This window comes from Procambarus clarkii, chromosome 23 (genome assembly GCF_040958095.1).
Source record: "Procambarus clarkii isolate CNS0578487 chromosome 23, FALCON_Pclarkii_2.0, whole genome shotgun sequence".
Taxonomy (NCBI): domain Eukaryota; kingdom Metazoa; phylum Arthropoda; class Malacostraca; order Decapoda; family Cambaridae; genus Procambarus; species Procambarus clarkii.
The window spans coordinates 6,511,968-6,523,506 of NC_091172.1; the positions used below are offsets into that span (position 1 = coordinate 6,511,968).

The 11,539-nt window shown below is 44.7% G+C and overlaps 1 protein-coding gene across 1 annotated transcript; it reads right to left on the reverse strand.

Annotated features, from left to right (window-relative positions):
- Positions 1 to 10,007: 10,007 nt before the first annotated feature.
- On the reverse strand, positions 10,008 to 10,781 carry LOC123764146 (ribosome-binding protein 1-like). The gene has a single exon (XM_045751701.2). The coding sequence runs from the start codon at positions 10,779 to 10,781 to the stop codon at positions 10,008 to 10,010; it is 774 nt and encodes a 257-aa protein (XP_045607657.2).
- Between the last annotated feature and the right edge of the window lie 758 nt (positions 10,782 to 11,539).

Below are 11,539 nucleotides of genomic sequence, written 5' to 3' on the forward strand. Positions count from 1 at the left end.
GCCGGCATATGGGTGGCACGCACATGGGATGCCTCAGGCCGGCCTAGCTAGCACCCACAGGCATACCTCGTACACTGGGGTGACAATGGCCGGCGGCGTCACCACATGGCAGACCCAACAAGGTAGAATTCAAAGTCTAACAGGGGCCTGTAATATCACCACAATTACACTAGGAGGCCCTGCCCTTATTCCACCAATTGTCCATAACATAGACAGGATATTCAAACCATCTGTTACACCATGAGGCCTGCCAGCTGCCTCATGGGTCAACACTGTCTCTGAGGTTTTTACTGTTCCTACCGTACTCTTTGGCCCCATTTTCATGCAAATTAAGACTTGACACAACCCAGGATGGCAGGAGTGCCCTGCGCAACGAGTAATCAGGATGACACAGAGATTAACGGTGTGGAGTGATGTAAAACGATGTAAAGGGTGGAGGTGGCACCTGCCACCCCCACCCAATCACTTCCTCCTCAGCTTGCCACTCAGCCCAGACTGACTATTTGGCGTGCTAGGGAAACTCAAATGCCCATATCTCTCCCTACCTTGTTTTGACCAATCAGCTCAAAGCCGGCACGACTCTATGGTGCTGCTCCCAGTCACAGCTGTTCGCGCCAAAATTCACCTAGAGGCGGAGGTGCCGCTACCAGTCACAGGCGCCCCTCACCCTGTGGCGTCCCGTGACGTCACAAGGAGGGGGAGGCCTACGACTGGCGCGATGTCTCACATGGTGGTGGGGGGGGGGGGCGACGTTCACCCGACTGTCCCCCCCACCTCTAAAACCGTTGAGAGTCCAGTACCCTCTCATACCACATCACTCTCAACTCTCATCCCATTTCACAAAAACAGGAAAAATTCTGTAAATCTCTCAACAGAGCAATCACAGACCTCTGATTAGTTTTAAACGACAGTCCTTAACATAAGCTTTCAGCCAACACCCCATAAGTGCATGTAATTTGAAAACTTCTTGTCTAGAGTCCCTAGAGCGACTCTAGCCTAATCTAGAAACTAGAAAAACTAGCTGAGGGAATCTACATTCCCTCACACAAGCTTCCTATGACTCACTCACCTGAACCTGCCCGTCCTGACACTGGAACGCTCTCTTGGATATCTGGTCTACTCAGGTCGCCAGCTGGGTGTTTATACTCGTGTCCCAGCAACACGTCAGTGGTCTTAGTGGTTATCTTAATCAAGGATGCAATATCACGTGCAGTGCAAGGTGTCACTAATGGTCTCATAAATATATATATATATATATATATATATATATATATATATATATATATATATATATATATATGTCGTACCTAGTAGCCAGAACTCACTTCTCAGCCTACTATGCAAGGCCCGATTTGCCTAATAAGCCAAGTTTTCATAAATTAATATATTTTCTCTATTTTTTTTATTATGAAATGATAAAGCTACCCATTTCATTATGTATGAGGTCAGTTTTTTTTATTGCAGTTAAAATTAGCGTAGATATAGGACCGAACCTAACCAACCCTACCTAACCTAACCTAACCTATCTTTATAGGGTAGGTTAGGTTAGGTAGCCGAAAAAGTTATGTTAGGTTAGGTTAGGTAGGTTAGGTAGTCGAAAAACAATTAATTCATGAAAACTTGGCTTATTAGGCAAATCGGGCCTTGCATAGTAGGCTCAGAAGTGAGTTCTGGCTACTAGGTACGACATATATATATATATATATATATATATATATATATATATATATATATATATATATATATATATATATATATATATATAGCCCAAGAGAATGGAGGCTCACTTAAACTCATCAGTTTGTTTAATAGTTTACTGAAGCAAAAACATATATATATTCATATAAATTGTATAAAGAAATGTCAAAAGGTGGATATCGTCTGCTGGTGGCAACACTTCTCAATGACACATCTCTGGCAACATGATCAGCTGGCTGGGTCCACACCTCAAGCGCAGGCACACACCTCGCGCCTCTGGCAGCACGATCAGCTGACAGCTCCAGCTGTCAGAAACGCCGTGACTCTCCCACGCCCCTAGCAATGCGATCAGCTGGGCGTTTCAGAGTTCGTTGCTAGCTCTTTGCACACCAGCTACCACCTCCAGGATCACTAACATCACTGCCTTAATGCTCACATGCACCAACTCATGCCTAAATGAGCTCTTGGCTCCTTGCCTATTATTCTGTCACTTAGACAATAAAATGATGAGTAGAAATGTTCACAACATATAAAATACTCTAACTCGCCTAGATCAAAAGGGGAAAAGGGAGCGATAATTATCTACCTTATTTCACTCCAACCACGAAGCTGACTCGTCCTCTGTTGAGGGATGTTGAGGTTCCTGGTCCTGGCTTCTGGTCTCCTGATGAACAGTTCCCACACACCCAGGTTCCTCCGTCGTCCTCGTGATATCGCGTCTTCGCCGTGCTGACTCCCAACAGGTACTGCTTTCCTCCTCTTGTCCGGGGTACTGGAGACAGGTACCGCCATCGTCGTCCTCCACTCTCACTGGCACTGCCGACACCTCGCAGTCCAGCACAGCTTTCCCTCGCCTCACTGCCAGTAGATTTGGCCCGGCCGTAGCTTTTCGCTTGATGTGGAATACGTGGTCCTCTGGGCGTCCCAGACGTCACCAGCCCAACGTTCCCTCTGCTGCAGACTCTTGATAGAGCTCTTGACTCTCTAATCCGGCCCGTCCTTGCTTCTGGGCACTCTACGGAAGTTGGATGGCTTCTCAGACTGTCTGCAGAATCGAAGCTTAAATCTACTGGTAAGGGCTCTCTAGATCCGGAGCTCAACCGAGCGTGTCCTCCCTCTATGTCGGTTCGTGACGTACTCTTCCCGCCCAGGCGCCAGCCGCCCCGAGAGCTCTCCGCCTCGTGACGTCACACCGCCCGAGAGCTCTCGTCATTGGTCACTTCTGGCACGTGACCTCACCTGGCCAATCGGGTTCTGGGAAGCGTCATGACGTCTTGGCGGGAAACAGGATGGCTCGGCACTGTCTTGTGCCCCCAAAAGACGTAAGCCCCTTGCATTACCAAACTTAGCTGGCCATTTCACAGCCAGCTTAATCACGCTCCACGCTTTCCCACACATGAAAATGTTCCCTGAACATCAGAGAACACTTAGGCTACGGAGATATGACTCTTCTAAGCTGGGAAGGAAGAAATATAGGGGTGGACACCGTCACAACGTGCAGCACAAGTTTACGTGCAGCACAAGTTTACGTGCAGCACAAGTTTACTTGCAGCACAAGTTTACGTGCAGCACAAGTATACATGCAGCACAAGTTTATGTGCAGCACAAGTATACATGCAGCACAAGTATACATGTAGCACAAGTTTAGGTGCAGCACAAGTTTATGTGCAGCACAAGTTTACGTGCAGCACAAGTATACGTGCAGCACAAGTATACGTGCAGCACAAGTATATGTGCAGCACAAGTATATGTGCAGCACAAGTTTACATGTAGCACAAGTATACGTGCAGCACAAGTATACGTGCAGCACAAGTATACGTGCAGCACAAGTATACATGCATCACAAGTATTCGTGCAGCACAAGTTTACGTGCAGCACAAGTTTACATGCAACACAAGTTTACATACAACACAAGTATATGTGCAGCACAAGTATACGTGCAGCACAAGTTTATGTGCAGCACATGTATACATGCAGCACAAGTTTACGTGCAGCACATGTATACATGCAGCACAAGTTTACGTGCAGTACAAGTATACATGCAGTACAAGTTTATGTGCAGTACAGTAGACGTGCAGCACATGTATACATGCAGCACAAGTTTATGTGCAGTACAAGTATACATGCAGCACAAGTTTACGTGCAGTACAAGTAGACGTGCAGCACAAGTATTCGTTATCATGGGTAGGGGTTTTTAGAAACTGGTTATTGGACCAAACTGATACTTTCTTACTGACAAACCGAGACCCCTAATCACTCCCTGAGAAAAATATGACCGACTACGGCAAACACACTTCTGCTGCCGTCAGTCAACGAACAATGGACACTGGAGTGCTTACAATTAGTTGGAAGATTCCCCCTTGTTCTTGGAGAGGGTTTCAGCGTCACCTTTATTAAGAGGTGCGGCTCCAAACTGGCCGAGTTGTCATGAGTAAACACCCACTCGAGCCGCCGTGACTCCCACACACGCTCCTTAATGTAGGACGATTTCCTAAATCCCCCTTGATATGTTACTGACCACTGTCATCTAATTTGCAAACGTCTCTCTCTCTCTCTCTCTCTCTCTCTCTCTCTCTCTCTCTCTCTCTCTCTCTCTCTCTCTCTCTCTCTCTCTCTTTCTCTCTCTCTCTCTCTCTCTCTCTCTCTCTCTCTCTCTCTCTCTCTCTCTCTCTCTCTCTCTCTCTCTCTCTCTCTCTCTCTCTCTCTCTCTCTCTCTCTCTCTCTCTCTCTCTCTCTCTCTCTCTCTCTCTCTCTCTCTCTCTCTCTCTCTCTCTCTCTCTCTCTATATATATATATATATATGAATGACTGAAAACTCACACCCCAGAAGTGACTCGAACCCATACTGCCAGGAGCAACGCAACTGGTATCTACAGGACGCCTTAATCCGCTTGACCATCACGACTGGACATAAGGAAGTGATAGACGAAGCTATTTGAACCACTTCCCCGCCGGCACTCGGATGGTAATCTTGGGCATAGCATTTTATCAAATCACATCATTCTTTGGGGCACACGTGAGGAACACAAATGCGAACAAGCCTGAATGGTCCCCAGGACTATATGCGACTGAAAACTCACACCCTCTCTCATACAAACATCTCTCATTCGCATTTGTGTTCCTCACGTGTGCCCAAAGAATGAGGTGATTTGATAAAATGCTATGCCCAAGATTACCATCCCAGTGCCGGCGGGGAAGTGGTTCAAATAGCTTCGGCTATCACTTCCTTTTGTCCGGTCGTGATGGTCAAGCGGATTAAGGCGTCCTGTAGATACCAGTTGCGTTGCTCCTGGCAGTATGGGTTCGAGTCACTTCTGGGGTGTGAGTTTTCAGTCACCTAAAGTCCTGGGGACCATTCAGGCTTGTTTGCATATATATATATATATATATATATATATATATATATATATATATATATATATATATATATATATATATATATATATATATATATATAACTCCAACAAGAAAAAATCAGTCTCTTACACTGAGTCTTTCAAGTCAATAGGCATTCAAACACTCCCTCATACATCATTTCTCCTGATGTCATAAATCCCTCAATCCATATGATTCTCTGTTCTATTCTTCGAGGTTCACTACTAAGAACATCTATCTTGGTCCTCAAAATCAGATAGGTACTCCTGCGGTTCTTCCAATATCTGCTGCAAATGAAGTCCCACTCGAATGTCAGTGACGCTCCTCCAAACGGCTTCACAAAAGAAACATGTAGCTCACCTACACTGTTTGAAGTTCACTATGCCAATGGCGTTCTCTTCCTCAACTTGAAGTTCTATTCCACACTGCAGTTCACTTGAACTCCAAGCTCTCACTTAGAATTCAGCCCCCACTTGGAGCTCAGCCCCCACTTGGAGCTCAGCCCCCACTTGGAGCTCAGCTCCCACTTGGAGCTCAGCCCCCACTTGGAGCTCAGCCCCCACTTGGAGCTCAGCCCCCACTTGGAGCTCAGCTCCCACTTGGAGCTCAGCTCCCACTTGGAGTTCAGCTCCCACTTGGAGCTCAGCCCCCACTTGGAGTTCAGCTCCCACTTGGAGTTCAGCCCCCACTTGGAGCTCAGCCCCCACTTGGAGCTCAGCCCCCACTTGGAGCTCAGCCCCCACTTGGAGCTCAGCCCCCACTTGGAGCTCAGCCCCCACTTGGAGCTCAGCCCCCACTTGGAGCTCAGCCCCCACTTCGAGTTCAGCTCCCACTTGGAGTACACCATATAATCTTCCTCAGATGCGAAGTTCTTTCATTAACTTCTCCCATACAAACCTGGAATTCCATTACCAATCCATAATAACATGTTTCCCTAATAAAATATATATATATGTATTCACAATAATTAAACTCCTCCTTCCAATATCACTTTCAACACTCCGGCTCTGCTACGGTGGGTTCCCTCCACCCATTTTGGACGAGTCCACTTCGAAATCAAGCACCGACGCGACGCTCGGGTTGCACATGAACACAGGCGATGAAGCATGTGCTACTCCTGCCTCCAAGCCTCCAGCATTTCCCTCTCATCTCTAACTCCTTATATTTGTTAACTGTCTTAATAAAATATTTATTCTATATTCATACACGTTCTCTACAATTGCTGGGCACACACTCAAACACTGGTAAACATTCTATCAACTAATTACATGCGCTTACCGCAGAAATAACGATGGGCGGCACTTGCCCACGACCCCCAAAAGTATGGTGCTCAATCAAGTTGCCCGCAAAAATCCTTAAGGACTGCATCACAAAACTCCTTCCACAAAGGAGTTTGGCAAAACTTCTGTTTTGTCAAAGAGTTTGACAAAACAGACTCGCCAGGCCAACTCGTTCTCGCACTTTCGTATAGTCAATATTGACTTATTAAATACGTGCATATGTGACATACCTAACATACTAGTTTACCTTGAAAAGCTATTTAACCTATTATAGGTATAGATTAAGTAATAATTGTAATTACGAATCAATAAGATGCTTATCTTAACATACTAAGAAGGTTAGGTAAGGTCGGTGTTTTCTATGAAGCTTTTCCAGGTAAACTAGTATGTTTAGTATGTCACATATGCACGTATTTAATAAGCCAATATTGACTGTAAGAAAGTGCGAGAACGGGTTGGCCAGGCAGGCGAGTTTGTTTTGTCAAACTCAAAGTCACAAAGGCAGGCTTTACAAAGAAATGCCTGCTTCCTTCCCGCCACACGAAAGAATACACATATTAGATTCCACACACGAGCGACCACCTTCTAGGCTTCAGGTTGCCTCTAATATCTTCACACTCACAGAGAAATGGCATACAACGTCCCTTACAGCTTCCTCACACTTGACAACACTCAATAAACTTCACTCACTCACTAAACTAGGAATTATATTCTTCCTTCTTCCCAGGAGGTCAGCGACGTAACGTCCTAACGACTGTGGTAACTCAAGTGACACGTTACGCTCTCCGTAGGCGTCACTTCACGTCACAAAATGTCGACATTTCATTTAATCTAACTTTTAACAGATGGTCATCCTCTGCTTGTATTATTTTAAGTCACTGACGTTTAGTTAATAAACTGCCTTCCCTGACAATCCTAATGTGTGGTCAGACGTGCAGAATAACTCTCACTTGGTAGACTCGCTCCACAAGGCTACCTGGAGGTTATAACAATGTACAGCACATGTATACGTGCAGCACAAGTATACATGCAGCACATGAATACGTGCTCCACAAGTGCACATGCGGCACAAGTATACGTGCAACACATGAATACGTGCACCACAAGTATATGTGTAGCGCATGTATACGTGCGGAACAGATATGTGTTCAGTGCATGTATATGTGCAGCGCAAGTATACATGCAGCACATGAATGCGTGCACCACAAGTATACGTGCAGCACAAGTATGTGTGCAGCACATGTATACGTTGTGCACATTAAAAATGTAATCAGAACCCCATAATAATAATTATAAAAATAATTCATTGCGTCGGGGGACAGGCAGCCAGCGTGTATTCACACACGTTAGGCTTATATAGAGGTCCCCCCCCCCTCCAAGGATGAGCTACTGACCCCGCCCAGGTTGCAACCCCTCAACAAGTTGACTGACTCCTGAATACCTACTTACTGCTAGGTGACCAAGTAAGTGATAGGAAATACATCTAACCCTTTCCGTCCCGCCCGGGATTCTAACCCAGAATTCTCGATTGTGAGTCGAGAACGAATCCGACTGTACTACTGAAACTCTTGGTAGTTCAGCGGATAAGTGCAGTCTGCTGAACGATGTAATCTACTACTCTTTCTCCTCTTAACCGAAACTGCTCGAAACAATTTTAAATGCCCCTAAATCTTCGTTTATATCACAGGCATATCCAGTCCCTTTCTTCTAACGTGAGCTCCCCCCCCCCCCCCCGTGCACGTCTACTCCTAACCCTATTACATCATGTTGCAACATGTCCTCGCAATGATGCTACCTTCCACATGGGGTAGCAAGTCAATGCATTTTTTTTTTTATTAAGAAATGAGGTACATCTGCATTAGTGCAGCTACCCTAGACTATATGAAGTGGAGTACAGTGTGTCAAAAAAGCTAACTAGGTGATGCTAAGAAATCCCCATCACACAGGATGGTTAGTCATACAGAGGCATGTGATAAGCGGTCTGCACTGGCAGACTCCGGATGCATTTTGAGGATATCAACAACACAAGATTGAATAAGGTAGCAGTGGTAATACAAGTCCCCATCTCGCAGGATGGTTAGTCATACAGAGCCATGTGTTTAATAGCCTGCACTGGCAAATTTTGGGTACACTGTGAGGATATCTTCAAGAATACGAGAGTGAATAAAGTAATTGCAAAGCTCCAGGTACCTCATGCCAACTGGTCGGAAAGGCCAAGTCAATGTATTTTTATTTGTCAATGCAAATCTACGGTGTATAAAACTATATTTTCATTAAAACTTAATAACTTCATTTCTCTGAACAAAGTAAACTACGATTTCTATGCCTTACTGAAAATTGTCCAATGCACTGAAATTTCCACTTTAACTTCGTTCATTCCACATGCACATCCAGTCTCAGTCTCCCCCCAGTTTGTTGCTGTTGTTGTTGATTCAGCTACAGGGAACACAAAGTTGCAAGGAGCACGGGCTATGGTGAGCCCGGTGTGGACTTTCCTGGCACAGGAGCGGGGCAAGTAGCACGGGCTATGGTGGGCCCGTTGTGGACTTCCCTGGCACAGGAGCGGGGCAAGTAGCACGGGCTATGGTGGGCCCGTTGTGGACTTCCCTGGCACAGAAGCGGGGCAAGTAGCACGGGCTATGGTGAGCCCGGTGTGGACTTTCCTGGCACAGGAGCGGGGCAAGTAGCACGGGCTATGGTGGGCCCGGTGTGGACTTCCCTGGCACAGGAGCGGTGCTGTATGATTTATGAGGTTGCAAGATCCCCGAGTCTTAAAAATCTGCTCAGTAATCAGGGCGGACGAGGGGGAGAAGCCGCCATAAAGGACAGAACTGGTAAGCTGTTCCACCGCCCTCGTCCCCATCCCTCTGCTATGACCCAAATACTTTCTTACCCCCAACCCTATTGTGTCTTCTTGCCACATATTCCAACTTTGTTTAATACCCATTTTTTCGTTTGCCTTTACTATGTTGCATGCAACATTGCAAGGGCCGCCTGAGGGACGGTCTACGTCTCCTCTTATCACTGTCAGCTACCTTTATTGACCTCACCTCACTGCCATCTACCTTTACTAATCTCTTATCACTGTAATCTACCTTTACTCATCTCTTAACACTGTAATCTACCTTTTCTGACCTCTTATGATTGTAATCTACCTTTACTGATCGTTGTTTCACTGGAATCTACCTTTTCTGACCTCTTATCATTGTAAATCTACCTTTTCTGACCTCTTATCATTGTAAATCTACCTTTACTGATCTTTTTTTTCACTGTAATCTACCTCTACTGATATTTTTTTCACTGTAATCTACCTCTACTGACCTCTTATCACTATAATCTACCTCTACTGAACTCTTATCACTGTCATCTACCTTTACTGACCAGCTATCACTGTCATCTACCTTTACTGACCGGTTATCATCACCTTGTGTCTTTAATGACTGATTGTCACTGTCTTCTTGCACACAAACCCAGTTTCACAATACTAAATCCCTTTCTTGGGGACAAGACGACTGTCTCTGAGAAAGGGACTGTTCTTCCCGTAACCTTACCCAGGATGCAACCCCACAACAGGTGTCTAACTTTCCGGTACCTAATTATTGCTTGAGTAAACATATGCAATAGGTGAAAGGAAACATGCCCAACCATTTCTGCTCAGCCTGGGAATCGAACCTTCATTGGCCCATTATCACTGTCGTCTGCCTTCATTGACCCATTTTCAGTATTATCTGCCTTCATTGACCCATTATCAGTATTATGTGCCTTCATTGACCCATTATCAGTATTATGTGCCTTCATTGACCCATTATCAGTATTATCTGCCTTCATTGACCCATTATCAGTATTATGTGCCTTCATTGACCCATTATCAGTATTATCTGCCTTCATTGACCCATTATCAGTATTATGTGCCTTCATATACCCATTATCAGTATCGTCTGCCTTCATTGACCCATTATCACTATCATCTACCTTCATTGACCCATTATCACTGTCGTCTGCCTTCATTGACCCATTATCAGTATTATGTGCCTTCAATGACCCATTATCAGTATTATCTGCCTTCATTGACCCATTATCAGTATTATCTGCCTTCATGGACCCATTATCAGTATTATGTGCCTTCATTGACCCATTATCAGTATTATCTGCCTTCATTGACCCATTATCAGTATTATGTGCCTTCATATACCCATTATCAGTATCGTCTGCCTTCATTGACCCATTATCACTATCATCTACCTTCATTGACCCATTATCAGTATCATCTACCTTCATTGACCCATTATCACTATCATCTACCTTCATTGACCCATTATCAGTATCATCTACCTTCATTGACCCATTATCAGTATCATCTACCTTCATTGACCCATTATCAGTATCATCTACCTTCATTGACCCATTATCAGTATCATCTACCTTCATTGACCCATTATCAGTATCATCTGCTTTCGTTGATCTATTATCACAATAAGTATTTACTAAGTCTAGTATTATTTCCAGTTTTTGCCTTTAATGACCATTATAAAACCAACTGATGTATTCCTTCACTCATTATGAAAATATTGTGCCTTAAATATAGTTATTGGTTTTGTATCGTTTGTTTCTGGTAGGATTCCTTTCCCTTCTATGCCGCCTTTGTACTCACCTCACCTAATTGTGCTTGCGGGGGTTGAGCTTTGGCTCTTTGGTCCCGCCTCTCAACCGTCAATCAACTGGTGTACAGATTCCTGAGCCTACTGGGCTCTATCATATCTACATTTGAAACTGTGTATGGAGTCAGCCTCCACCACATCACTTCCTAGTGCATTCCATTTATTAACTACTCTGACACTGAAAAAATTCTTTCTAATGTCTCTGTGGCTCATCTGGGTACTAAGTTTCCACCTGTGTCCCCTTGTTCGTGTCCCACCCGTGCTGAAGAGTTTGTCTTTGTCCACCCTGTCAATTCCCCTGAGAATTTTGTAGGTGGTTATCATGTCTCCCCTTACTCTTCTGTTTTCCAGGGACGTGAGATTTCCAAGGATTTGTGTTCTTTAAGTGATGTTGACTATATATACCGTTACATCTGTAGATTCATTATTTACTTGCTTAAATGCAACCCATCCTCCTGTTTGGATAGTACTTTTTGTAACTATGTGTACCACAGTACAAACATTGACATACTAAGCAATTAGATAGCA